The sequence below is a fragment of the Pyrus communis genome, chromosome 15 (genome assembly GCF_963583255.1).
Source record: "Pyrus communis chromosome 15, drPyrComm1.1, whole genome shotgun sequence".
NCBI classification, from domain to species: domain Eukaryota; kingdom Viridiplantae; phylum Streptophyta; class Magnoliopsida; order Rosales; family Rosaceae; genus Pyrus; species Pyrus communis.
In genome coordinates this window covers 4,764,481-4,792,460 of record NC_084817.1, presented here as the reverse complement: position 1 = coordinate 4,792,460, position 27,980 = coordinate 4,764,481, and the positions used below count along the sequence as shown (strand labels likewise).

The window sequence follows — 27,980 nt, the reverse complement described above, 5'->3', positions numbered from 1 at the left end:
CGTATAAACTTGTTCAACGTGCATGAACCTAATAACCTTCTTGTATTCTTATGATTTCCATACTTAGCTATGCCTTGTGGTGATGATTATCGATTACATAGTTTAACTTATTGTGTATGTATTTTTTGAATTCAACTATGATATTCATTGATAACGAAGGAATAAGTACAAATAATAAGGATTTTGTGAATGTATTAACGAACCGATGGTAAAAATATTTTTGTAAAAATCTTAACGTTTGTCCGAATTTATTATTTATTCAAAAGAATGGACAACTGCCAAGTCGTTACGTTACTTTAGGATGAGCTAAATTTCAAAACATGTCATAAATAATTTCTTAGAAGAAAAGATCTTATCATGTCGGAATATATCGTCTTCTGGCTGCTTAATTTGAATACGATTCCCGTTTTACACAATAATTGTTTGAATCTAATTTTCAAATATCATTGTCTGCACGGTTGATAATTCCCATAATTTTTGTACACGTGGATCCCAGTTGACAACCACCGCATGCAAGAACTACATTTTTTTCTTTGTATTTTATTATTTCTGCCTGTTTGCAAAAAATTTAAAAAAAAATAATATGGGAAAAATAGATGTTCACATGAGGCACACTTGCGATGTTATAAACTTGTAATGTCCTGGTAATCTGCATCATCTTCGACTTAGAACAAGTCAACGTGAGCGTCGCATGAGAACATTTCCACGCGCTTAGAGAGTTCGTAGTTCATCAACAATTTATACAAGCAGGAAATGAAGATACGAATTGGGTCAAAACTTAAAACTTAAATGAGTTGATAGCATATAGTGGTGGATTTAGAATTTGAATTTTAGGAATTCTAGTGTTAAATATAAGTTTTTTATATGGGAACAGAGTGCGAAGCATGCAAAAAAAAAAAAAAAATCAGTTTATTCACTTGGTGGGCTTGTTATGCACATGTCAATAGATATCGACATATGATAAAGCAATCAGATGAGTGATATTGAGAGAACTTGTCGAGTGCTGTCAGCGCAATATGTCGAGGTATGCCTAGCATGCATTACATCAATTATTTAGTAGACGCAAAAGAAATCCGTACCAAACATTCGGAAGATCCTCAAAAAACCTTCACATCTGAACTTGGATGGTCCTGGGAACAACTTGGCCCCTACTTCCATCCACCCCTGATAGTGCATATATATATATATATATATGAAGGTAGCTACAATTAATTAAGGATGTTAAATTTAAATAGTAGTTGTCACATCCCGACCCGGGCACCCACCACATTCCGAGCTCGACTTCACCATATCACGATATTGTCCCCTTTGGACCCCAACCACGCCCTCACGGTTTTGTTTTTGGGAACTCACACGAGAACTTCCCAGTGGGTCACCCATCTTGAGATTGCTCACGCTCAAACTCGCTTAACTTCGAAGTTCCGATGGAACCCAAAGTCAGTGAGCTCCCAAAAGGCCTCGTGCTAGGTAGAGATAGGAATATACATATACGACTTAGAGGATCCAATCCCTAGCCGGATGTGTGCCGACGAGGATGTCGGGCCCTTAAGACCATCTCCAATGGTGGACTAAAACTTAAAATTTCCCTTCTCCCCCCTTCCCCCCCCCCCCCCCCCCCCCACAAAAAAATCCACTCCAACCATGACCTAAAATTAACCTAAAACCCAAATGGAGGGCAAATATCGGCCCAATTTTAGGCCACAAAGAAAAATGGGCCCCACCAACTGAGACTGAAATCGGGGCTGTGAAGCCCACTGCCCACTCCCTACTCGCTTACACACTACACACGCTAGGCTTTCTCAAAATTTTGTACCAACCCACGTGGGGTTGTTCCTCCACTGTCAGACCATCAAGTAGCCGTTGGGTTACTTTTCTTCATCCAACGATTCCATTTAAATGGGCCGTTGGTTAATCCAACGGTCCAAGTTCAAAGTAATTTTTTTTTAGTTTTATATTTATGTATTTATTGAATCCAATGGCTTAGATCGAATATAATCAAATCTAACGGTAAAAAAAAAGATCTAAGTTTATGTGGTTTATTAAATGTCGTTTGTATTAAGTTTATGTGGTTTATCATGATTTTCATGTATTGATTTAGTGATTTTTCAAAATTTATCAGAATTTAAATATTTTTAGGTTAAAATGTTCATATAATTAATTTAGGATAGTCTACATAATTTTTTTTTTTTTAAAGTTAATTTAAAAAAAATAGCCTTAATTCATTCTTTGATAATTTCGGGTTAAAATTTTAGGCCAAAAGGGTTGGAGCAGAAAAACTATTTCTGGGCTAAAACCTAAATTTTATGGGCTAAATATTTTTAGGTTTTAGGTCACCATTGGAGATGGTCTAAGATGGGTGGATTGTAACATCCCACATCGCCTAGGGAGTGGATCCTCTAAGCCGTATATGTATATTCTCATCTCTACTTAACATGAGGTCTTTTGGGAGCTTACTGACTTGTCACATCCCGGCCCGGGATTGGCTCTGATACCAAATTGTCACATCCCGACCCGGGCCCCGACCACATCCTGGGCTCGACTCCACCGTAATACGATATTATTCGCTTTAGGCCCCGACCACGCCCTCACGATTTTGTTTCTGGGAACTCACACGAGAACTTCCCAGTGGGTCACCCATCTTGGGATTACTCTTGCACAAACTCACTTAACTTCAGAGTTGTGATGGAACCCGAAGCCAATGAGCTCCCAAAAGGCCTCGTGCTAGGTAGAGATGGAAATATACATATACGGTTTAGAGAATCCACTCCCTGAGCGATGTGGGACGTTACAGTAGTGGCTGCTAAAAGAATGATTGTCCCTAGTAAATCACAATAAGGTAGTGTTATCCACACACATTTTTACTTCACACACACTTCTCTCAATTTTTGGTAGGCATTAAATGAATTGAAGAAGATCAATTGCCAAAAAGTAACAGGGGTGTGTAAAAGATATAAAAGTGTGAGTGAATAGCACTTTCCGTCACAATAATAATTTTATTGTTTTTATGTTATTTATATATGTGTAAATAGTTTGTGATTTACAGTCAAAAAGAAGAATAGTTTCTTAATTATAGTGCAAGAGCGGAGCCAAAAAAAAATTTATGGGTGGGCTAGCTAAAAAACTTACCCTAAAATCAAATGATTTTTTTTTTTTTTTGCTACATACATGTTGTATATAAAAATTTAAGTTTAACTTTAGTATTTGTATGCTTTAAAATTTGCTTGGTTTCACAATTGCAAATTGCAAAAATTATAATGAATAATGCAATTTCACATATATTTAGATGCAAACACAAGAAAAAGATGAAAACTTAATACATGGACTATCTCAATTACAACTATGCAACTAGCACAAAACAAAACCATGAAAGTAGAAGTAAAGGCAATCTTAAAATAAATTTAAAAAAATGATTGAAAATAACATAAAGCCCATTGAATTAAAGCAAGATAATCTCAAAACAAAATGACATCATAATTTTCATGGTAATTTTTATACTTTTTTTTGTGCTAAATACTCATTGGGCTAGTTTCATTAAAAAATAATAATTCTTATTGCACTTTTTATGTCTATTATATTAGGCTATACATTAAAGTACATATATATTGCCACGCACTCTCCTAGACTACAACCCACCGTAGCTTTTGGTGCAGCTCCGCTAGGTTATAGTGAGCCAAAGAGTATTCATTGTCTACTGCTCTCAAGAAAACTTTAAGTTGTGATTGTCCCATTGTATTGGGTTTGTTGTGCAAGTAAAAGTCGGCAAGTATTGAGTCAGAGCATCCCGGACTTGAATCATCGAATTAAGCTGTGAATTTTTATGTAAAAATAAGTGCTTTCTGAAAAAAGCACTTCCAATAAAGGCACTTCTATTATAAACACATCGAAATTTTTAACAAAAAATAAGTGCTTCCTAAAAGAGTACTTGAAGTATTTTTATTAACGATTTGGAAGTACTTTTAAAAACACTGAAAACGTTTCTTGGGATTAATTTTGGATTCTATACTCACGTCAAGTGCTTTTGGAAGAAGCACCGCATACATGCTTTTTGTAAGAAGCACTTCAAGTGCTGATCCATGATCCATTTGGATTTTTATTAAAGAATAGTTTAAAAAATATTTTCACCAAAAACGCTTTCAGTAATTTTAAAAGTACAACATAGCATATACTTTTCTAAATGCAAACACAAAGAGAATTTTGTTAATAGGTACTTTATGATTTAGGCCTAATTCATTGGAATTAGGGTTTTGTTTCCATGCCTATTAGGGATTAGGATTAGTTTTCAATTAAATAACTTGTTATGTAATTTAGTTAAGAATAAGGACTAATACAAAATTCACGCAATTAAATGCAACTTTTCTAAATGCAAACACACTTCTTGTTCTTAGTCTAATTTTTTTTTTTTTTTCTAGAATCTAAAAATAATTTTAGTTATTTTAAACGTATTTTCAAATAGATAGTTATAAATAAAAAAAAATTAAATAAAAAAAGGGGGGCCCTAGAAGTTCTAGAACATAAGAAAAGAAAACAATGAGCAATCATCCCAACTTGAAGAATGGGGGCCCCAAATTTCTCACCCTCCGACATTGTGTTGTCGTCAACAAATTCAACCATGCTTAGTTAATGGCTTCCAGAAGTCTACACATCTAGAGAAACCAGAGCATCTTCTTCACTTCACACAAGCAGATTTCCTCTGTGCGCGCGTGTGAAAGAAGCGAGCATAACTATTTAGGTCTTTATCAAGATCATTGACGTAATACTTGGCGGTGCGTAATCCAATCGACGCCTTTAAAACCACAGTTTTGTTGTTATAAAACCTACATCATCGTGATTGCTCAATCCCTTGCAAACAGTTCTACGCAATTAACTTATTCGTATAAATAATAAGGCATGACTAAACAGTATACACATCATACAAAAATAGTCACATGAGAGCGAGTTCCGTAACCTTTAAGCACAAGCTTCCGCAACCTTGAGAGTTCTTTGGATCTGTAGTCAATGAGGGACTCACGACTTAGCAACCTTCAAAAATATGAGAGTTCTTTGGTAAGATGTACTAGACATGCATCACTCTTATACATATAGATTATCAGTCCCCCAGACTTTCATTGTCGCCATCAAAAGTTTCGTCATCCTTCATGTACTTCTCTTGCACTGCTGCAACTGTGAGCTACTTTGTTAAGCAAAACAGAAAAAAAAAACTGATAGCTCGAAAAACTTCGTGGTCTAATTCACAAGTATCTTCACAAGATAAGGGAACAAGAGAAAACTTATTACTTTAGAATCAAATGAAAAGGATATCTGTAATAATCCCAATCAACAGGACTGACTGCAATCTTACTGAATTCGACTGCACTCGCATCTATGCCAGCAAAAATGTACCCGTTGCTCTTGTCTATCAGTTTAACTAGATTTCCAACACTCTCTTTATCCTGAAAAGTAGCATGTGAGAACACGAAGTACAAAAAGTTCAAGAGGTCGGGAGTAAAGTAAAGAGAGGACTGGCGTGCCTGAATATCTAAGGTTGCAAAATTAACAAGACTGTAATTTTCAATTACTTCACAAAGCTCCTTAGTAAGCTTTCTGCAATATGAACAAAAAACAATTTGTTTATGGAAGAGCAAGATTTTCATAGGTTGTTGCCATATGATCAAATATTAATCAAACCTGTACTTAGCCGAGCGAGGATCCTGATCAAGCTTGTACTGAAGATAAGATAAATCCTCTACATCTGTGAAGAAATCGAGGTTGAAAGCTGCAGGCATTAAAAAGAAAACAGAAATATCAGTATCAGATTATATATCTCAAATGTGTATAAGAAATGGCACGGAAAAAAAAATACAAAAGGATAAGCCATGACCATACCTAGCTTTCCGTAGCTCTCTATTAGATCAATCTTAGACAAGACATTTATGTGCGGGAGTTCCATATGAAGCATGGTTGATAAAGAGAGAATCAATGCACTAACATACTTTCCAGGGTCGCTGCAAAGATGGGCATCAACCAAATGTACTGCAGTCAACTGCACCAAATCAGGAAGCCATCAAGATAACAATCCCAAGGGCATAATTATCATGGTCCCGCTGAATGGTGCAAGCTAAAAGTATTAAAAAGAGGATTGGAATCATACCCTGAGGTTTAACTTCTTCACAAGTTTCATGATAACGTTCTTGGCGTTGGAGTGAAGAAAGAATAGTTCCACTTGGCCAGGGAGATCAAATAGAATATAATGATCTGCAAAGTTCATAATAATGTTAGGCGGCAGCATGGCACTATTATTTCATCACTGCTCAGGGGACAAACTAGAAGACTAACATTCCATTCCTTTTAAACATGCTAGTACAATGCATAACTCTACATACTACAGTTAGATAGACCAAAATAACGAAAAAACAAGCATTTATACTTGCTTAGTTTCTTTCAACCATTGCTTTTTTTTTCTTTTCCAGAGGTTGCATTTATCATTTATATTTAGGCATCATTGTTCAAACCTTTAGGTATCATTGTTCAAACCTTGAGGTATAATCCCGAACTGTCATGCCCTCTGGAAAACATAAAACGGATTATCATGACTTTAATGCCAGAGCCTGAATATTCTAAACAAGTAAAACAAAGCAGAACACACCAACCTTTTATAAGAGGTTTCAACTTGGCCTCCAACCAGTCAATATTCTTCTCTAGATAATCCATGCAATATACAAGACCTGGACGAACACAACGGAAGAAACTTCAGAAGTTGCAGAACTCCAAAGGCCCATACACTACAAGTATTAAGTACAAAATCCACCAAAAAAGGACTTGTAACATTCCTCGAAAAAGCATCATTTGTTGAGTTTAGAAACACATATGTAGCACCCAACTAACGGGTCAGTCATAACTCAAGAGAATAGACAACAAATAAACATGAATAGCATATCGTAAACCATCTGATAGACTGATACACAACATCAACAAGTTCCTAAACTTCACATGTTTTTGTCTTGGTCAAGAAAATCAACAAAAGGTACATCAAGTGATTTTATGTTTTTAATGACATGTAAGCTCTTTAACATGCACTCGTTAACTGTTCATCCTGTCTATCTTGTGGATATTTTAGAATCTTTACTCCATTTAACACACTCCCAAAAATAGAAAATAAAGGAGCTTCATGATCAGTGAACGGAAAATCGTCCTTTAAATGCGTATTTCCTACCATCTAACATCTCCAAATGTCACTTATTTTCGAAAGAGAAAATCGAGGGTCCAAATCCAAGAACTTCCTCTCTTTCCATTGTTTCCTTCTTCATTAACAAACCAAACAATATCCACTTTTTAATCTTACTCAAGTAATGAACTTTTTACAAATTAAAAAGAAAAGAAGAGTAGGAGCTCACCTCCATTGGGACCAAGAGAGTGCTCCACCATCACATCACTCAGTTTTATAAGCTCCTCCATGTTCACAACACATTCATACCTAAATTCACGTAAAGGCTCAACATTCTACATTGGAATGCAATGCAACACTACAAATTACGAACAACAAACACGAAAAATAAAAAAAATAAAAATCCGAAAAGGATACGGCAATGCATCGTTGGCAGGATCCAAGTTTACCACAGCAACTTTCCTGCACACCAAAACAGCAAATTGCCACTGTAAATATTTCAGACAGATTCAAAACGCAAAATTGAAGCCATGGAAAAACTTGAATACCCAGAAATCGGAGTGAAATGTTTTACCTTCCGATGAGCTGGAGGAACTGAGACATGCCATTGCAGTAAGTGGTCTTTCCTGACCCAGGCGGGCCGATCACCACTTGCCCAAAAACCATTTTTGGGTTTTAGGGTAAAGTCGCCGGGAAATCGAGAGAAGTGATTGTTCAGGGCAATGCAATCGAAGAATTGAGAGGTTTAGGGTTTTAAATTTGGGGGCGGTAATTGAGGGACTGCGAGTCGGCGGCAAAATGGAGAAGGGGGTTAGAAATTAATAAAAGTGAAAAAAAAGGGGCATTCCGAGAATCGAACTCGGGACCTCTCGCACCCAAAGCGAGAATCATACCACTAGACCAAATGCCCTGTTTGTTATTAATCTAGGGCTATATATATTAATAATAAAATATTATCTTAAATTAAGCCCATGTCGGGGCCCATTGTTCTCACCCTTGAGCCCATTTATTACAATTCGGACGAGCTTTATGTCATCTCACTTTCATTCACATGGGATGAGGTCCTACTGTGGAATGGAAGGTCAATATGTTGCAGTTAATAAGACGGTATCATTGTTATCAACAAAACGTATTAGTATATTATTGATGATATCGATGCATGTATAACGTTATGAATAGAGAATTCTTTACATCCTATGATTTTGAAGAGATTTTTCAGTGTATCGGAAATACGTCTTGGTACATCAAGTGTTAACATTGGTTAAAAACTTGAAAAATTCCCACATATGGGTAAATTATAGCTTTCATTAGGCAAAAGCAAAAGTCCAATGTGGGACTCCTACATATTGCATGGATGGAATTTGGAATAAGATTTGTCATCATGATCGAGTGTGGTAAAAGATAAAAGAAGAGAGTAAATGACTAGTTTTGTACCTCCATCATTTAAAACTCACGTGCAATGTTTGGATACTTACGCTATGTCAGTTTTCCTTCTCCATAGCTAAATTTGAAACCCTAATTTAAAATATATTATAATATTGCTCAAATAATAAAAAAAATCATATGATCAAACAACCCTAACCATCTGCTACATCACAACTCTGCAAAAAACGTATCTTATTAGGTCCAAAATGTCCAATTGATATATATCATAGAACATTGGTTAGGAATACGATTACACGGAGATGTTCTTTTAGCAAAACGGTTTGTTATAATTATGTTGATAGATTATCAATCAAAATGATCGGTTAATGTTTGAGACAATTTCACTCAAAGATATAACTTTAATTTAGAAGCCATCTCCATCTTTATAAAAATGAGGTTTTTTAGTCAAAATGATCTATGAGATTGGCATAACTTCTCACTTTGATTCCTGAGATTTAAAATCAATATAAGTAGTTCCTGAGATTGTCCATCATTAATCATTTTGGTCATTCAGTGAAAAATCTATGTTAAATGAGACTAAAATGACAAAAATACTCTCCAATTTTGTCAAATCATTTTGAACCATTGTTTATTGAATTGAATATATTTTTGTCATTTTGATCATTCTTTACTAGAGATTTTTACAAAATGACAAAAATGACTGATGGTTGACAAACTCATGGATGACTTTTATCAATTTCAAATATAAGAGACCACAATAAAAAATTATGTCAATTTCAAAGATTATTTTTCGCTAAAATGCTTAAAAATAATGCTGTCATGGAGTAAAGTATCTTTGAGAATATAAACATGCAATGCAAGCCAGCTAGGCAATGAGATGATGAAGTAGTGCTGGCATTTGATGGCATGGACCATCAAACTTTGTGAAAAGTCACTAATTTGATGCTTCAAGTTCAATTTTTAAAAAAGGGGTTTTTAGGTGTTACCCAATCCATTCATACATGTTTCCCACTCATTAGTGTCCCACAACTCTAATTTAGCTTCCAACTAAAACAAATCAAATTAGTAGTAGTCATTTTCTGAACTAATTAAACCTCTTTATACACCATCACCCTAACTAAGCAAGGACTCGTATGAAAGTACTTTTAAAATGAATGAAATTACTTTTGGTGAAATTGATTTTAGGTTCAAAACACACTTTTAAGTGTTTTGGAAAAAGCATCAGATGTGTGCTTCTTGCAGGAAACACTTAAAATGTTTTTTCAATATCCACTTGAATTTTTACCAAATATTAATTTAAAAAATATTTTCACCAAAAACGTTTTTGATCATTTTAAAAACCTTCCCAGCCACCCCTAATATATTGCTAGCAATATTGGAAATTGGGATTTGAACACAGAAGTTTTAGTCTTAGGTAACTGTTTTTAACCACTTGAATATTGACCTTCTATTTGAGCTATAAATTCTTTCCGATAAAAGCCGTCCATCCATATTGGCCCGGCCATCTATTATTTTTGCAATGAAGTCAGCAATTTGTTTTTATATATTCCCATGTGTCCTTGAATATTTCCAGCTATGACATTGCCATCTCATAATAATGCAGAAAATCATTAGAAAAAAACAAATCAAATGTATGGTTTTTCAACTAGAGGACAGGAAAGATTTTTAAGTATGCTAAGAACGCAGTCAGACATACTAAGTGTAATAATATAATTGGTTAAAAAATTTAAATAAAAAGTAAACAATAACATTACAACACTTAATGTACTGAGTCGTGTTTCGGCAAAAAACAAAATATCTAGAGAGTGAGAGACAGTGGTGGGTCGGTGCTTGGAAAGGACTAGGATTCTCGCTCCTGCTCTTTCCATCCTCTTTTATCCCCTCATCTCACATTCTCTTATTTTATCTTTCTCTTGCTATGAAAAATTAATATAAGATGTTGACGTAACTGTGACCGTTCAAATAGGAGAAAAGAGAAAAAAAGAGGGGAGAGAATCCTACTCCGCTTGGAAACGAGACAACATGATTGCTAATTGCAGCAGCTAACCTTAATCGTATTCATCACAACAGTTTGACAGTTGTGCTTCTCTTTTGGTCTCTGCATTCTCATTCCCCCCTCCAACCCCAATAATCTCTCTCATTCCATTTCTCATATCTCCCCTTCTTAGAGAGAGAAAGAGGAGAGAGAGAAGAAGAAGAAGAAGAAGAAGAAGAAGAAGAAGAAGAAATGGCATTTGCAGGAACAACTCAGAAGTGCATGGCTTGTGACAAGACAGTGTATCTGGTGGACAAGCTCACAGCTGATAACCGAGTCTACCACAAAGCCTGCTTTCGGTGCCACCACTGCAGAGGAACCCTCAAGGTTCGTTAACTTACGCCGATCTATAACTAAAAATGAAATGGTTGTCAAACGACTCTTAAAATTTACGTTTTTCCATTTTTTGGGGACGGATTGTTGAACCGAAGCAAAACCAGTCTCATATTGCTTGCACTCAACCAATTACTGCAATAATTAAGTGTTGTTTTCTGCATACTTATCGATCTGATAAATGTTCTTGTTTGGAGTAAACTCTGCTTTGTGGTACTTTGTTCTCATCTTGAACAAGTTTTTTTTTTGAACATTGGAACTCCAGAAATTTCAATTTTCACCTGCATCTTGATGTTATAAGATCATAGATTAGACCCGAAAAATTGGTATGCGGATTGTTCAAATGCAAGAACAGAACTAGAGTTATGCAGATTGGCAAACTTTTACCACACCAAAGAGTCAGAAATCGGATTCCGGTCATTCCATTCTACCAGTTATTCTGGCATTGTTCTATCCCGGAATCATCCTGTATCGACTTAGATTTGATCTTCATCTGTAAGTCGATAAAGAATGATTCCGGGATAAAAGATTAAATAACAACTTTCCATTTTTGGTTTTCATATACAACTCCATTGACCTATTGATGAACATGCAGCTCAGCAACTACAATTCCTTTGAGGGAGTACTCTACTGCAGGCCACATTTTGATCAGCTCTTCAAAAGAACCGGCAGTCTTGACAAAAGTTTTGAAGGTAAAATTAAAATCCCACTTCAATAACTTACCTTCCCTTCTCATCGCTCAAGTTGATCAACTTCCGTTTCGATCTCCTTTCTCAGGGACACCAAAAATTGTAAAACCAGATAAACCTATTGATAATGAGGTATATATTTGTCCGAAAATCTTTAAAAGCTTGCCTGTGGATTCTACATGTCTTTGACATCTGCTCATCGTCGTGATGACAAATTTTTGTAACAGAAATCTGCAGTTGCGAAAGCTTCAAGCATGTTTGGTGGAACCAGAGATAAGTGCTTCGGCTGCAAGAATACTGTTTATCCAACAGAAAAGGTCTCGGTGAACGGAACTCCTTACCACAAGATGTGTTTCAAATGCACGCATGGAGGGTGTACAATCAGCCCATCAAACTACATTGCGCACGAGGGTCGGCTCTACTGCAAACACCACCACACCCAACTCATCAAGGAGAAAGGAAACTTGAGCCAGCTTGAGGGTGACCATGAGAAGATCGCGGAGGATGAGAAAGTCGGCGCCAGAGAAGTTGCTGCCGAAATATGACTCAAAGAACACGATCGCCTTAACATCCGTTCACTATGCCTGAGTGGTGTTGTTGTCCCTCATACCTTATCATTTCCCTGCAAGACAGATGAGTTTAAGTATAATTGAAGCGTGTGGGTTCATTCGTTTGTTGTTTTTGGTTTCCCTGTGAGGTTTGTGAATGATCGAATGAGATACCAAATCCTATATTTTCAATCTAAACCCTAATGTTTTGTTGCTTTGAAATTTTGAATAAAGGATGAGGATTCCCATGTTTTGAAGGCAATAAAACATGGAGACGTGAACCGATGCGCTTCTCCCACGCACACAAGTTTGAATCTCCGTCTTCACATCTTAAATTAGTTCAAGGTAAAATATCGCTTGTATCAAAAGAGAACAACAAAACAGCAAGAAATTCAGTCATCGGAATTATGACTGCAATGAAATTCTGTACAAAAACAAATTTAAAAATGAAGTAGGAGAGCATTCGTCACGACAAAGGCTCCACGGTATCAAGAAGACGACCATTCTTGGCAACATGCTTCAAGTCTCTGATAAAACAATCTTGAAGAGATCCAAACCCGAATGTTCCATCCCCATATTGCCAAATCCTTCCATGTGCAAGGAGAGGGTTAGGTCGGGGCCAGTTCGGAAGAGCTAGATCATGACGTAAATTTATGCGCAGAATGCGGGAGACCCTTTCATTTCCCGCAAGAGGGAGATGCTGGTGCCCGTGATCTGCTGCTGCATTTGGTCGAAGATGTATGCGACTAGTATACAAATTTTCTTCCTCTGGGGAAATCGGAGACTCGATAAAAGTAGGGTTCACTGTCCAAAACACTGGTTGCTTACTGATAAAACGCATTAAACGGCAGAAATTCTCGGACTGGTTGCAAATCCTTAGGCAGGAAATGCCCCCAATGTCATCATATGCAACAAGGTAAAAACCCAAGATCATGTCATCATAAATTCCCTGCAGTTGGAAGAAGATGAGAAGGTTATTTGTGCCATAATTGAAACCTCTTCTGAATCCACAATCTGGTAATGGCACATTATAAGCAAAGAGCGAAAAGCGCAAAACCAGTCGGTTAAAACTAGAGCTGCCTCATCATACACAAAGTTTGGCTGATGATGCACCTAAAGCACACTGATCCGACTTTCCTAAGGTACCAACGAGACTTCATAACCCGTGTTTTTTTTTTCTTACACTCAATAGCATCGAAATTCTACTCAAATAACTCAACGAAGCTTAAGCATCGACTGTAAGATTCAAGCACTTATAACCTAACAGATTGCTGCAGAGTCGCAGACAGATCTCCGCTTGTAAATTTCATACCTAACAAATTGATGAGTACACGTTTATATAATCTAAGAACTCTATAGCCAACTTGATCAACCATCCAGTGTACATCTTAACGATTCGGAATAAATTCGGGTGCCAATTCTACATTCCAAATTACAAACTAGAAACATAGCAGTCCGCCAACACTCAACAAACACTTCACAACAGGCAAAACTGAAAGCAAAATGTTAATGCGTGTGTGTATATACTAGAGCACAAAATCTCTCGAGGCAATAACAATCTTCTATTCAAACTTTCAGCTGAAAAATACAAGTACAAAGAGAGAAAAGGCACCTTCCAGAGGCCCTGCAAAGGCCGAGCCGCCGTCGGCGAGCAATCGACAATCTTGACGAAATGTTGAGGCTCCAGCTTCCTCCTTGCCTGCCTTTCCTTCTCTCTCCTCCTCTGCCTCCTGGAAGCTCTATCCGCACCCGGGCTGGTCCGGTTCGCAAAGTACTGATAAATCTCCACCACCGCCTGGTCCGGCGAGGTCCCCGGAGAGCCACTACTCTCGGCGGCTCCAATCACATCCTCGCCAACCCCACTGTTGTTTCCGCGGCCACTCCCCGAGCTCGAAGTTCCCCGAGCCCTAAAGCTTGCATCTTCCTCCACAACAAAATAGGTCTTCCCCATCATGCTCAAATTCACAGGAACCAACTCGCTCTCCCAAAACTTGAACCGGTGGGAATCCGCGAAATCTTCCGAAATCTCGGCCCGGCCTTCCGGGTCGAGAAAGTTCACGACTTGCCCCTCCGGCGAGAGGCTCATCCACAAAAACGGCGCCTTTACGACGCCATAAGTGCCATCCTTGGCCGGAGAGATCCGGAATCCGGTCACGAACGACGGGCCCCACTCGAAGAAAATCAACGGTGACGATATCGCGACGCCGCCTTGGCGCCAGAACCCAATCAGATTCTCCCAATCGCTGAGGGTCTGGTAGAGATTCCTGTACGTTATTTTTCCATTTCCCCATTTCCTGATCTGGGTCTTGGATCCCCATCTGCGGTCGCACATGTTGAACCAGAGCTTGCCGTCCGACTTGCAGAGCGAAACGAACCCTTTCGATGTGCAGGCGAAGCTGGCGACCTCGGGAGGCGTGAGGAACGAGAGGATGCAGAGCTGGACGTCCTCGGGGAAATCGGAGAAGGAAATGGCGCGACCCGATTCGTCAATTGTGAGACTTGGGTCTTTGATTGTCGTCATTTCGGATTCGGGAACTTTGGCGATGATTTTCTCGGAAAATTGGTGGCAAAATACAGGTGCTGGACAAGGAAACGAGAAAGTGTTGTATTAAATTGGATTTGGGAGATTCTTCGGCGAAAGGGAATGATTCTCTTTCTTCAACCTTGCTGGAGCACAGGAGTCTCGAAGACCACCACGTTTCTGTGCCAGTAAATTGACGGCGTTTGTGAGGGTACAATTGTAACGTAGCAGCTCGTGACACGTGTTGTACTCTTGAAACGTGGAGGCCCCAAGGGCCAAGCAGCCAAATACTCACCCTAGGCCCAATATGTCCAACCGCACACGCATCGCGTGATATGGTGAGGGCTTCTCTAATTATAGGTTGTACTTAAAAAAAAATTAATAATATTATTTTTACCATATTTTTGTACTACAATTGTATACTATCTTCGGTGATATCTGATATAACCAGCCACATCATCTAAATTTAATTTCAAAATGTTAATAAATAATTAATAAAAATATTGTTAATTAAATGATGATTGTGGTATATGAGGAGTTTCCTTCTTCCACGTAAAATTATTTAAATGTTTTAATTAATTAAAAAATTGAAATTAATGTCCAACTCATCCTCCACCTAAGAAGGTAAAGAAATATGATATAAAATTGTGGTTAGAATAGCATTACTCAAAAAAAATTGCACACATTATCTACACATTTTTTTTCTGAACAGTTAGATGAATCTCAACTGCTGATAGTGGAAGTTTAGATTATGTTACTTACAGTCCCAGTACAAAAGTTACACCAACGTCTCGAATTCTTGGCCGTCGGGGTGGAGCGGCAAGTGCGGAGTGAACTTCCGGCATAGAGAGAGTATTGAAATAAATAAATAAAATTGGAAAAGAATTCGTCTTGTAACTCCCATTCAATTTAACGTTTATTATTGATATGTGTATTTAGAGGTGCGTTAGAGAAAATTTGGTGATATGAGCAGGTTGACGGAATAATTTTTATGTTCGAATATTTGGACTGCGTGATAATTCAGATGAAGACATATCGATTGGAAAATAACTCAAGCAACATACGAATAGAACTCAAATGAATAAATGAAGTTGGAGATCCCACAATGAATACTTACAAATAAAGAAATAAGGAAATTATTATACAGTTTGAAGAACGTTATCACTTGAATTTAAACTATTATTATAGCGCCAAGAATCACTATATATATATATATATACACTACCATCAAATATTCATACACAAAAGTAATCAAATCCAACGACATCAACAGCTCTCAATTGTCATTAGTACTCGATCTGGACCGTCGATAGTCCTTCACAACACCATCCTTCACTGAGCTCCCACCACCCGTCCGATCCCTAGACCCTCTCCGCTTCAGCTTCCCATCCACACCGTCAAAAACTTTCTCCAACAACTCACGAACCGAGTCAGGACTCAGATGACTCTTCCCCTGCAACAACCCCGAGGACGAGTTCACGAACTCAGTGTAGGCCGGAATCACCAGCTTCACGGTAGCCGCCCTAATCTGCTCCCGCAAATCAACGTCCGGAATTACACAAAACCCCCTGTGCCTCTTCGAAATGTCGTCCAAGCCCTTCATGAACGCCTCGATTTTCACCCTCACCAGCGCCGCCTTGGTCTCCTTGCTCTGCTTCTCCTCCAAATCGTCCTTCTCCAGAATCCTCACCAGCGGGGCCCACGATTGCTTCTGGTACAAGTAAGCGGACTCCTCGGCGACAGCCTTGTAGTTGTTCCTCGTGTAGCCGTCGCCCAACAGCTTCCCGAGCTCCGTGTCCTTCGTCCGCATGTAAATGTACCAGTACGTGTTCATGCGGAACACGTGTTGCATGGGAATTGAAATGCCGATTTTGTCCCTCTCCCTGCTGCTGTTGTTGTAGCCCGAACGTTTCGACTCCACGTTTCGCTGCAGAGCTTCCATGATGTTGCAAATGGCGTCTTTGAGTAAGTTCTCGTAGGTTTCTGGCTTCGACAAGATTCCGGCTTTCCAGATTTGCTCCGTTCTTAGAACTTTCGCCATGGGGATGCTGTAGTTTTCAGTTGCCAAGTATTTCAAGTAGTTCACTGCGTACCTATTGAAGAATGTAAAAAGTGGCACTTAAGAAATGTGACAAAATAACATACAGTACATTTGAAGTATGGCGCTTGAATCGTATAAAACTGATTTCTGAATTTGATAAAATGTGAGGCATTGGTCCTTTTAATTAAACTCTGTCATAATTTTTGTCAAAATTAAGTTTGTGAGACAAATCTTAACTTGCAAATTGGATACTTCATAGATGATTGTTCTAAATGTTTGTGTGTCACATACTTAACTTTAACGAAATTCTCATGAAATAAGAGTCAATGACCAATGCTCCATATTTTTCAAATTCAAGTGTTGGTTTTAATTAAGAGATCAAAACTTGTGTTCGATAATAATTCATAACCAATACTCCAATATACTGGACTAATTAATGATGTTCCGTTAATCCGTCTTTCTAATATTTTGACATACCTTACTATTTTCGGCACCGAACCATCTGGTGGTGGAGGCATTCCATCAGAATTGCCTTCAATTTGGAGCCCAAATTCCCAAAAAACTTTGCTCGAAGCATGAACAAGTAGCTTCTCCAGCTCCCTGAATCTTGTGCAAATGTCAGTCCCCGATTCGCCATTGAAAACCTCCGAGAATCCAGGCTTCAGCTTCTCTAGGGAATCAAACATTTCAAGGAGCTTGAACAGCTTCTGGGGTTCTTTGCTACTCCGGGCAACGGCTTCGCCGAACCTGAAAAACACTGCCATGATTTTGTCTGCTATTTTGGCGAAGCATTCTGGCCATATCAGGCCCTCCATTATTCCTCCTAGGACTTTTTCGCAGAGCTTCTTCTCCGATACAAGCACTGCTTTGACTGCGAGCTCGAAGTGCTGGATCCAAAGGGTTATGGCCGTCTCCAAGCTCTCCCATGGCATTTCATCTATTTCTTCTGGTGTGTGTGTTTTTAGGTAATCCGGGTTTAGCCTCATCAGTGCTTTGGCCACTCTTTTGTACCTCACCTGTTGAACAACAAGAAGCATAACAATTAGAAATACAAAATATAAAATTAATTATAATTTGATAGCATCGGCTTGAAGTGGAGTATTTCAATTAATTTCATTAATATTGTCTGGCTAGTGTCGATTAATTTATAAGTTTAAAAACATAGGCTCATTAAATTATTAGACTACAGTTGAACGTATTGTGTCTTAAACTCTTTTAAAAAGATGAGATTATAAAACTGTATTAAACTTAATTCCAATTCTATTCGGCCTCAAAAGTACCGAGGACATATAATAGTATTAATTAAAAATTCATTATCATATCATGCTCAGGTCACAATACGTAAGATCCTAAGCGCTTGGTCTAATAGTTAAGGGTGTTGTTCACCCTAATATAGGTGGATAACAAATCACATAATTAAGAAGAAAACATTTCTCTAAGTGAGGAAAAATAACCATCGTAATGAAGTTACCTTAACATAAATATCGATGCATATGTCCAAGCAATCATCGGCAGCTAGGGTTTGTGAAATCCTTCTGAGAAGTTCAACCTCCAACTCAGTCCCCAAATCCGAACTCACGATCGCTATCTCATTCCTTTTATCCGAAGCAGCCTGCAAATCCACCACATTCCGATGTTTAATCTGCTCCAGTATACTCTCATACTCGTCCTGCAAATTCAGCAGCGCGTCATCAAGCAACCCTTCAAACCTCATGGCGTCCACCTCCGTCTCGTACAGCGCCTTGAGAGTCACCAGCGTCTCCCTCAGCCGGTGAGTCCTGTACTGGTCCGTCGCCTTCGTCCGGCTCAAAAACTCCACCACCTCTTGCAGCCTCTGAATCACTGGCTCGCCTTCCTCGCAAATACAGTTAATCGCAATTTTCAACTGATCCACGCAGTCCACGTACTTGACAAGCTTCTTGAGCCGTTTCTTCCTTGACTTCTCGCTGGACAACGTCTCCGCGAGATCCAAGAGCTTGTCCTGGATGGTCTCGGAGAGCTTGAAGTTATCGAGAAGCGCCAGGGCCGGCGTGACAGCTCGGTTGATTCTGGTTTCCAAGGCTTTCGAGGCCATGGCTAGTGATTGCATAGGAGCTACTCTTTTAGACGCAGTTAGAAGCGTTTCGTCTATGACTTCGAACTTGTTGTCCATCTGTTGAAGATTTTCCTCCATTTTCGCCGTCGCTGTTAGGAGAGTTTTCAAATCGGAACATGCTAGCTCGAGATCGGAGAGCCTCGAATCGGCTGACCTGTAATTAGACGCCATTGTTAACCGTGATTAAGGTTGAATGGTTTTTTGTATTGTGTCATGTGTGTTTATATGATCGTCTCACGACGAGCACGATGTGTTTGTGGGGGCACAGGACAAGGAAGTAAAATCATCAGGGCTCGATGCAAACTAAGAACAACAAATGGCATTTGTGTGTTGGAAACGGACAAAGGGGTAACTTTCGAAGATTAGCACAGGGGAATGTGCTCAGACGGTGGAGAACTTGTTATCTGGACACTTGTCGCCTTGCATATTATTTTAAGTGTTATAATATATATCCAGGACAATCTTAGTACTTATTCAGAGTAAATTAAAACAAATCCTCACATTATATTTGTGTATTGAAAATAAACACACCATAGTTGTGGTCTGAGGATATAAAAATGAATAATAATTGGCTTACTCAAAAGATGAATAAGAGTTTATGCTTAAAATTGTTATTGACCATTTTACAAATCTTCGTATTTATGATCAGAATCATTCACATTAAAATCACTTTATAAGATCGTTTCTGCAAAAATCAAATAAAACTAAGGTTATCTAGTCATCAAATTGTATAAAAACAGATGAACAAAATTGATAGAAGCATTACAAATTGTGCATGTATTTGCTATAATAGATTGACTAAACGAACATAATTTTAATTCATTTTTACAAATATAATCTTTACAAAGTGATGTATATGATTCTGATCATAAATATAAAGTTTTATAATACAAAAAGGTTTGAATAGAAACTCAATAGTGTGGATGGAAGAAACAATCCATCGCCAATAGTGACTAGGGGTGTGATATCCACACACCATTTTTTATTTTTCCCACACCTTTTTAGTTTTTAGCCGTTAGATCGAATGAATTGAAGAAGATGAACGGACATAAATTAACAAGGATATGTGAGAAGTAAAAAGAAATATGTGGATATCACACCCCTAGTGACTATTCAACGCCAAAGATATACTATGGGCCGTGCAGCTACGGCAAGCCCGGTCTATGTTCACATTGGGGTCATGCCATTTGGGCTTCTGCTGAGTAATCACTCTTTTATTTTTGTGTAAATAAAGATTAATAATTACATGGACGAAATATTTGATCAAAAATGTCTTTGTAAGTTTTTTTAGTTTTCGAAAATGGTGGATAACTTTGATTTGCCATCAGTTGTTTTTCTTTTAATGAAGAAAAAGATATTTTATCAAAAATCATGTAACGTTATGTGATTTGTGTTTTATATTTGGTGTTTGAAGCATGTATAAGTCGTGTCACATGATTTTGGGCACATTTTTGAAAGTCTTTTAGCTATCGAAGTATATCTTGCCGTTAAATGTTGTTTGAAAGATGAATCTCCATGTTTTCAAATTGACCAAGTATTATGCACTAATGTCAAGGAGGAAACATCACACAAAAGTTGTTTTTGAGAACTCTTTAGTATAAAGCGACATAAATTATACCGAAGGGGAGGGAAATAGATAATTGTGGAGTAAAAGATAATAAAGAAATTCTAATACTGACACATGGATTTTTACATGCAAATGAAGAGAATGCTCTCTTTAAATTATCGAGGTTCACATCCACTCTACGTGCAATTCAACCATCTTGATAACCTATGCTCTCATTAAATTGTTGAAGTTCACATCCGTTTTATGCACAGTTCAACCCTTTTGAAGACCTAAGCAGCTAGCTTTATCAGGGTAAATGCTACACATGTGGTTAGCCCTAACTCTATAAATACCTCATTCTCCATCAAAATTCTAGTAAGCTTTTGTCGCGCCATCAGGCCCAAAACTATATCTTTTTAGAGAAACTGACTTAGGCATCAGAGATCCATTGCCCAAACCATCCTCCTTGCGAGCGAGCGTTGTTTTGGTTATTGATCAAAGGTGTTTATTTGTTTTGTGGGTACAATTTCGTCGAGACTGAAGACAGTGAAATTTTACCACCGCAATAATTGTTTGAACTCATCACTTATGAGATTTGATATAAAACCTCTCATTTATACATTAAGAATAATATCATTAGACCGATATACTAAGGGTGTGTTTACGTATCCATAATTGGAATGAAAATGTGAAATTGAATTCCGATTATAGAATACTTCGGTGTTTACTAAACATCGAGGAATAAAAAAAGCAGTGGGCCCCACACAAATTTTGGAATTCAATTCCTTGTATTGGTGGAATTGGATTTCTTAGATGTTGGTGATAATCCAATTTCAGGTGTTATGGGGAATCCGGAATGCAAATCTTCAACCAATTATACACTCACTTTATTTTCAATATTCTAACACTACCCTTCGCATTACCAGAGCAGATCCATCCTCTGCTGCCCAGCACCCTTGTCCAGTGCCACTCATTCCCTAATCATCGCAACCACCCCAAGCCATCAACCCAACCCAAATCCACTTGCCATTGGATGCTATGAACTTGAAACAGATAATCTTGAAATCATAATGCAATGGATTGAGAGAGAGTTACGGTGGTGTTGGGGAGTGGGTTTCTATGAACAAAAAGATAAGGTTGTTTTTTTTTTTTTTTTTTTAACGAAAGAGAAAAGGATAAGATTGATTAGGGTTTATTTATTTATTATTTATTTTCTCTCTTTTAATAAATAAAATTTTATTATTAATTAGTATATAAATAATAATACAATTGATTATTTTCGATAATGGCATTTTAGTAATTCTATTGGATTGTATTCCGATTCCAGTAAATTAATAAACAACTTATACGAAATCAATACTATTTTTACTCCGATTCTAGATAACTTTAGTAAACAGTTACAACAAAAATCCAATTTCAACTCCTCCCCATTCCAACTCTTCATCAATTCAATTTTTCTTCAATTCAATTCCTTCCATTTTGATTACGGATTAGTAAACAAGCCTTAAGTGACTTGTTTTGAAATTATTATATAGACCATTTTTTTTAGATGACAAAGTGAGACTCCATGTTAGTTTCAAGGCCAAAGAAACAAAGGAAAATTAATGAAAAGAGCTTGAAAGCTTTAAGTTTTAACGATAAGGAAAAAAATAAAGGGTAAAGTGAATATTACATGGATTGACTTTGTAGTGTAAAAATGTGGTTTTTCGTTAAAGTGAATAATACCTGGAGCTTTTCGTTAAAGTTCCCAATAAACAATCAAGCCAATTACAAAAATGTTGTAACCATCACGGGATGGTCCAATAGTTTGAGATAAATTTCAACCCCTTATTTCACATGACACGTTATGAATTCGATTTCTAACGCTGATAAACCATACTCGTGGTCATGGGAGATTGGAATTTTCCCAACTCCCGAAAGTTTGGATTGACGCAACCAAGTCACAAACTGATTCATTTTTTAAAATAAAAATAAAAAATAAAAAATGTTGTGTTCGACATTGAGCACGTGGCATAATTATGGCGCAATAGGACCAACTCTGAACCCTTCTGGTAGTAATTCCACCAAACACTCGTACTTACACGGTTGGGCTTTTCGTCACGGGAACCATTGTTGCGCTTTCGCCTGAGGCAACCTCGAAGCTTTTCGCTCCCACCAAAAATGGCCCGATCTCTACGACAGGGCTTCAACATCGCCCGAGCGCACGTGCTATCGCGGCCGCGATGGGCGTCGTCGCAGTCTTCGGAGGCGCTGGTGGAGGTCAATGCCCCCGACTTTGGCATGATCTCCGGAATCCCCGAACAGCATCTCCGGCGAAGGGTTAGCTCTTCAATTACTCGTCGTTTTTCAAATTTTCATATTTCTTTCTTTTTTTTTAATATGAAAATTTATTTTATTTTTTCATAAAGTTCATAAATTTAATCCTGGTTTTGGGTGTGATTAGGTTATAATCTATTCGCCTGCTCGAACTGCGAGCCAACAAGGTTCTGGGAAAGTCGGGAGATGGAAAATTAATTTTCTTTCAACGCAGAAGTACGTATATTGATGTCTTAATCATGTTTTGCATGCATACTTAAATGATATTTATAGTTAATTTCATCGATTTTACGTAATTAATTGTGTATGTTTAATATAATTAGCTCAATTATCTCAGCTGTGTTGTGTTTCTTTGAAATTTGATAGCAATATTGGTTGATCTGCAATTCCATTATCGGATGCTAATTGTTGAAGAATGTAAATATCCCTGATCGAAAATTTGATAAAATAAAACACAGTAGGAATAAATGGTTCTACTACTAATGCACCGAGAGCTTTTGCGATAAAACCGCACACCAGCCCTGTTGTGAAGAGGGAATGTGCAAGTCAGGGATAATATTGGTGTAGATTCGTCACTGCCGGGAGGTCCGTCTCTCTGAAATCTTGATACTAATTATACCAAATTTCATTGAAATTATTGCAGGTGGGAAAACCCATTGATGGGATGGACATCTACAGGTGATCCCTACGCCAATGTTGGTGAAGCAGGACTGAGTTTTGAGAGTGAAGAAGCTGCAAAGGCATTTGCTGAGAAACATGGCTGGGATTATACGGTAGGTGCCTCTTCGAGTTTTGATCTTTCTGCATTGATAGAACTGTACCCAAATCAAACTGTTCTTGATTTTTCTGTCCAGTTTTATTATATGATAGTAAAAAGTAATGGTTCAAGCCTAGGACTGGATTGGATTGGATAACTCATTGTATTCAAGGTACGTAGACAGTGGCGTAGCCACGATTTTAGTCTAGAAGTGGCCCAAAGGTCTCAATCTAAAAAGCTCTCATAATCTTACTCTGCTGTGTGGTGAGCAGAGCAACCGACCGCTGTTGTTTAGGTCTGGTATGGTGTTGTCCTCATCATCATCTTCCTTAAATGTAAACCCCAAGCCTCTCTGACTCTCTTCCTCTTTTCCTCCTTCTCAAAGCTGACGAGCAACAGATTGCTTGAACTCCATAAGAGCCACCAGCCTCAAATCAATCCGATGGAAAGAAATTAAAGTAAAAACGTCAGATTGGGCCTTGAGCTTACTGAAAAACCTTGAAAATCTTAAGCAGAACGCTAAACTTTTCAGCGTGAAAAAACTGTTTGGCTGAGCCTGGAAACATCGTGCTCCCTTCATGGCTCTGCCGTATTTTTTTTGTCTAGCTTGAACGTAGAAGATGAATTACTTGTTCGGAAACCTATCCCATCCAATCCGCAATGGTAGATTATGAGGGATCAGTTTTCTTGTCTAATCCCTCCGATGTTGTCAAATAAAAACTCCTTTACCCCTATCTTTTAACGTACCTTAAATTTTATGACTCATCCAGTCCAATCCTCTGCACGAAATGATCCTAATGTTCCACAAAATTTTGTATGGAATTGGATATCGTGTGTGCAAATTGACCACAATTTTGCACACTCTTGACACATAATGAACTGTGTTCGCAGGTCAGGAAGCGTCACACCCCACTTTTGAAGGTTTGAGATCCTCCTACCAAACTTATTTGAAGATGAAATTACTAGTTTTTCCAATTGGATCACAGAACGCTAGAAGCTCTATTAATCTAAATCTTATGACCATTCGTAGGTCAAGGCTTATGCAGACAACTTCAAGTGGAAGGGCCCTGAAAAGAGTGAGAAGACCGCAGCTGATGCTGCGAACATCTGAGAACGTTATTTCCTCCCCCAGAATGTCCCTGCCTACACCCGCAAATGCCACTGTGCGCGGTACCTTCAGACCGATAGCGACAATGGCGTCAAGTCGCGGGTGTAGGTAAGTCTTTCCTTGAATCCGATCAGTACTTATGCTTGTGTGTTCGTACTTGTGAATTGTTGGATTTGGAAAATAAATTGAGATGAACAAGTTTTTTTTTTTTTCTCTTAAAAAGGCTGGCCAAACTTTACATATGCTTCCTCTTACTATATGCATTACATAGTACATATATATAATAGACACTTAACCTGCATTGTTTCCCTCCCCTAGTGAGCTAGCTACACTACTTCTCTTAATTACAGTACAAATTTTTCAAGCACTGGAGCTGGAGGACTGACAACCCTCTCTGCTGCGGGTGTGGAACCTCCATTCAAAGAGGTAGTCCTTGGACTCACAGGACAGCTTCATCACGTCGCAGAACGTGTTGATCGCGTGCTTGTTCATGTCTTTCCCCCACTCAATCCTCACCCAGCAGGAGAACCCGTTTGAGGAAACGGGCACTCCGGAATCAGAAAGCTGCAGACTGACCTCCCCGCTGATCCTCTTGCCTCCAAACCGCCCGTCGCCTCCGGCCACCATGGCGTCGAGCCATGGACACTCTGGCTGGCCCACCATTTCCTTGTAGGCAGAGTTCGCCATCCTCACTTTGTTGTGCGAGTCTGATATGATTGCTGGCAGGGCTTCAGACTCCATCTCCTCCTCGACGTCCTCTGGTTTCTTAGGAACTTGCGCTGCCAGAGTTAAGCTCGGGTCTGCGCTGATGCATCCAACGCTTATGCTGGAACCCACCGGTCGAATTGGCTGCGGCGTTATGACATTGGTGGATGCTGGTGGAGGTGCGGGGGAATTCTCCTGTAGTTGCTTGAGCAGATCTTTTTCCTCTGGGATTTCAGCTGCCACGGTGTTCAAATCAATCAGTTCCTCTCCTCCGCAGGGTTTGATCAATTCGAACTCTGGCGGCACCACTGCTGGGTTTGTGACAATGGGGACCGACGCAGGAGGGATATGTGGCAGAAGAGGCAGAGTCATCAAACCGGTGGAGTTGTTGGCGGCATCGAGGCTGGTCGGAATGGGAAGCTTCGGAAGCACACGAGCAAAACCGTCCAATCTCGGATTTTTCACCGGAGATTGCACATGACAAGGAGTGGAAAAGCCTAGCATGTGATGACTCCTCTGCCTCTTAAAGGTGGTCGGAGAGAGAGCTGATCGACCCCGCTTTCGAGTCCTGGTGGGTCTGGCCTGCAACTGCGGCCAGAGGTTCCTAAGGTAAGGAGAGTCCCTGATTTTCTGAGACATGGACGGGCTTTCGCCTGCTGGGTTTGATGGGGACACAGGTTTTGGCGCTATGGGCCTGTACCTGGACATAATCTCAGCGGTTTTCTCCGTGTTGGTGTAGGGGTTCAATGTCTTGATCATGGTGACGGTAGCCGGTTCTCTTTGCTAACGCCGGCCTACCAGCTGTTCGGTAACGACGGTGGTTGTGAGCCAAAAGAGAGTGTTGGGAGAAATGTGGAGGGAGGAGGAAGGGATTTGAGGGGGGAGGTTGGTGGGGGGTTTTTAGAGAGGGATTGGGTGTTTTTAAGAGTGAGAATTGGACCAATAGGAGAAGGCCAGCATAGATAGAAGAGTAAGCAGAGAGTGACACTTGGAAATGTACGGTGGGTACGTGTTTGTGAGAGCACACAGAAAAATGTCCATGTAGGACTAAGTGGGGTCCATTTTTTCCTGTGCTGGGTATGTGGCTGGGTACACCCACCAATCAGACGCCTGGCTTTGCATGCAATTCTCCTAAAACTGAAGACCAACGCGTGTGGGTTTGGCCGCCATGCGTGGGTACACCTATCACGATTGGTTTGGGCGAGTTTTGGCGTTTTGTTCAATTTACGAAACTGCCCCTTCTTCTGGGTCGGTTTTATTTGGCGGGGGGTGACGTGTTGGTCCGCTGCGTCCGGATCTGCATGCAACCGAGAAATTTTTTGTTGTGACAGAAATACAAATAGTACACCACGTGTTTTAATAGGAATGATGAGAAATTTTATTTTTTAAGTTATTAATATTTTAGCATATATATTCCATTATTTGTACAATGACACGTGGTGTACGTTATACTGAAAAATCTCTCTATGCAACCGGATGCGGTGGAGTTTGATTGGTGGGTGAAGGCCTCGGGAGGTTAAAACGTTACAGAGAAGGGGAGAGAGGTGGGAACGGATTACACGTGGCGCGATGGGAAAACGTGGTCTGTGCAGCAAGGGCTCTGCGTTTTGTGGAGAAAGCCGGTTCGTTTTGCTTTTCTATTAGCGCGACGCTGCGGTGGTCGCCAAGTCGCTGAGTGGTGGTTGCGTGGGAGGCGCCGCGCGAAGAACGGAAGCCGAGGTTGGAGAAGGCTATTGGGTATGGGGTTAGGTTGTGGGCCCGCTTGGCTTTAGTCAGATCTTCTATTTTTTGGGCTCTTTCCTTTTGGTGCAAATCAATGGCCACCATAATGCATAACTAAATTTTATTACCAAGAACACTAACTTACACGGTAAAGGCCCAAATACAAAAAGCAAAAAATGGACCTCCCAAGCTAACCAAAATGAGCCCAAAACCAGAAACAAATCAAAAGAAAATTCAAGATGTCTGCTGCCACCACGGCAACAGTGCATCACGATCAACCCGATTCGACTGCCCCAATAGACGCCAAAAACACAACCATGCAGCATCGGGGAGATGAAGTGAAGGAAGACCGCATCATCCAACCACAAACGTCGCGCGGATCTCAGCCAGAAATTGAAAGGAGCCAGCCACCAATTAAAAGAAGCTCGTGGAATTACCACGAGCAACACTGTCAACAAAGGCAGACAGAGAGAAGGTGGTGGTGTTTTTTCACCCGAGCTGGTTTAGAGATCGAAACTCTACACTCCATCTCGATTGATCGCAACAAATTGCATTGGAGACTGACTGCAGATCGAATTGAAGGTGCTTGAGGAAGATGGACGCCCATGGGGTATGAAGGACATGGCAAATCAGGAAGGAGAGATGGGGAAAAAAGTAGCTAAAGGAACGAAAGAAGGAAACAAAGAGAAAAAGGGAAAGATATGCCGTCGACCCCAGCCACAGCAAGGGTCGGCATCTTCGAAATTGGACGAAAAGGGAACCACTTACACAAGTGGTGAGAATAACTCTCAGGAAAAGAGAGCCTCTAACAAGAAGAGAAGAATCCATTTAGAGCTGGTTCAGTGTTGGTTTCATAAATGCTTATTCAAAAAGTTTTTTTTTTAATTTTTTTTTTTTTTTAATATTAAAAATCGTTGAATTTGTATTAGAATTTAGAGATGCAAGTACTTTTTTGAAAATTACGTGGAAATGCTTGTTGAAGAAACATTTTGTGTGTGCTTCTTTAGAAAGCGATAAAAATTTTATGATTAAAAAGC

The 27,980-nt window shown here is 39.2% G+C and overlaps 6 protein-coding genes and 1 non-coding gene across 7 annotated transcripts; 2 read left to right on the top strand and 5 right to left on the bottom strand.

The window, feature by feature from the left end:
- Positions 1-4,757: 4,757 nt before the first annotated feature.
- LOC137718584 (GPN-loop GTPase QQT1-like) lies at positions 4,758-7,944 on the bottom strand. The gene is made up of 10 exons (XM_068458133.1): positions 7,716-7,944; positions 7,559-7,603; positions 7,371-7,450; positions 6,627-6,701; positions 6,128-6,231; positions 5,863-6,019; positions 5,665-5,752; positions 5,508-5,580; positions 5,299-5,429; positions 4,758-5,162 (listed from the first exon to the last, which is right to left on the bottom strand). Exons 1-10 carry the CDS (start codon positions 7,805-7,807, stop codon positions 5,087-5,089), a joined length of 921 nt encoding a protein of 306 aa, XP_068314234.1. The 5' UTR covers positions 7,808-7,944; the 3' UTR covers positions 4,758-5,086.
- Positions 7,945-7,979: 35 nt separating this feature from the next.
- Positions 7,980-8,051, bottom strand: TRNAP-UGG (transfer RNA proline (anticodon UGG)). The gene has a single exon. It is a non-coding gene; the product is annotated as a tRNA-Pro (tRNA).
- A 2,541-nt stretch (positions 8,052-10,592) lies between these two features.
- Positions 10,593-12,324, top strand: LOC137716830 (LIM domain-containing protein WLIM1-like). Its single transcript, XM_068456200.1, has 4 exons — positions 10,593-10,889; positions 11,491-11,587; positions 11,673-11,716; positions 11,812-12,324. The coding sequence occupies exons 1-4, from the start codon at positions 10,755-10,757 to the stop codon at positions 12,127-12,129; spliced, it is 594 nt and encodes a 197-aa protein (XP_068312301.1). The 5' UTR covers positions 10,593-10,754; the 3' UTR covers positions 12,130-12,324.
- Positions 12,325-12,517: 193 nt separating this feature from the next.
- LOC137716829 (F-box protein At3g12350-like) lies at positions 12,518-14,828 on the bottom strand. The gene is made up of 2 exons (XM_068456199.1): positions 13,745-14,828; positions 12,518-13,081 (listed from the first exon to the last, which is right to left on the bottom strand). Exons 1-2 carry the CDS (start codon positions 14,651-14,653, stop codon positions 12,599-12,601), a joined length of 1,392 nt encoding a protein of 463 aa, XP_068312300.1. The 5' UTR covers positions 14,654-14,828; the 3' UTR covers positions 12,518-12,598.
- A 1,101-nt stretch (positions 14,829-15,929) lies between these two features.
- Positions 15,930-18,960, bottom strand: LOC137718177 (exocyst complex component EXO70I-like). Its single transcript, XM_068457677.1, has 3 exons — positions 18,166-18,960; positions 17,172-17,710; positions 15,930-16,746 (listed from the first exon to the last, which is right to left on the bottom strand). The coding sequence occupies exons 1-3, from the start codon at positions 18,958-18,960 to the stop codon at positions 15,930-15,932; spliced, it is 2,151 nt and encodes a 716-aa protein (XP_068313778.1).
- Positions 18,961-22,411: 3,451 nt separating this feature from the next.
- LOC137718302 (NADH dehydrogenase [ubiquinone] iron-sulfur protein 4, mitochondrial-like) lies at positions 22,412-25,006 on the top strand. Its single transcript, XM_068457821.1, has 6 exons — positions 22,412-22,654; positions 22,779-22,867; positions 23,295-23,424; positions 24,300-24,329; positions 24,439-24,624; positions 24,867-25,006. Exons 1-5 carry the CDS (start codon positions 22,496-22,498, stop codon positions 24,517-24,519), a joined length of 489 nt encoding a protein of 162 aa, XP_068313922.1. The 5' UTR covers positions 22,412-22,495; the 3' UTR covers positions 24,520-24,624; positions 24,867-25,006.
- LOC137718301 (uncharacterized) lies at positions 24,855-26,101 on the bottom strand. The gene has a single exon (XM_068457820.1). It carries the CDS (start codon positions 25,978-25,980, stop codon positions 24,877-24,879), a length of 1,104 nt encoding a protein of 367 aa, XP_068313921.1. The 5' UTR covers positions 25,981-26,101; the 3' UTR covers positions 24,855-24,876.
- Between the last annotated feature and the right edge of the window lie 1,879 nt (positions 26,102-27,980).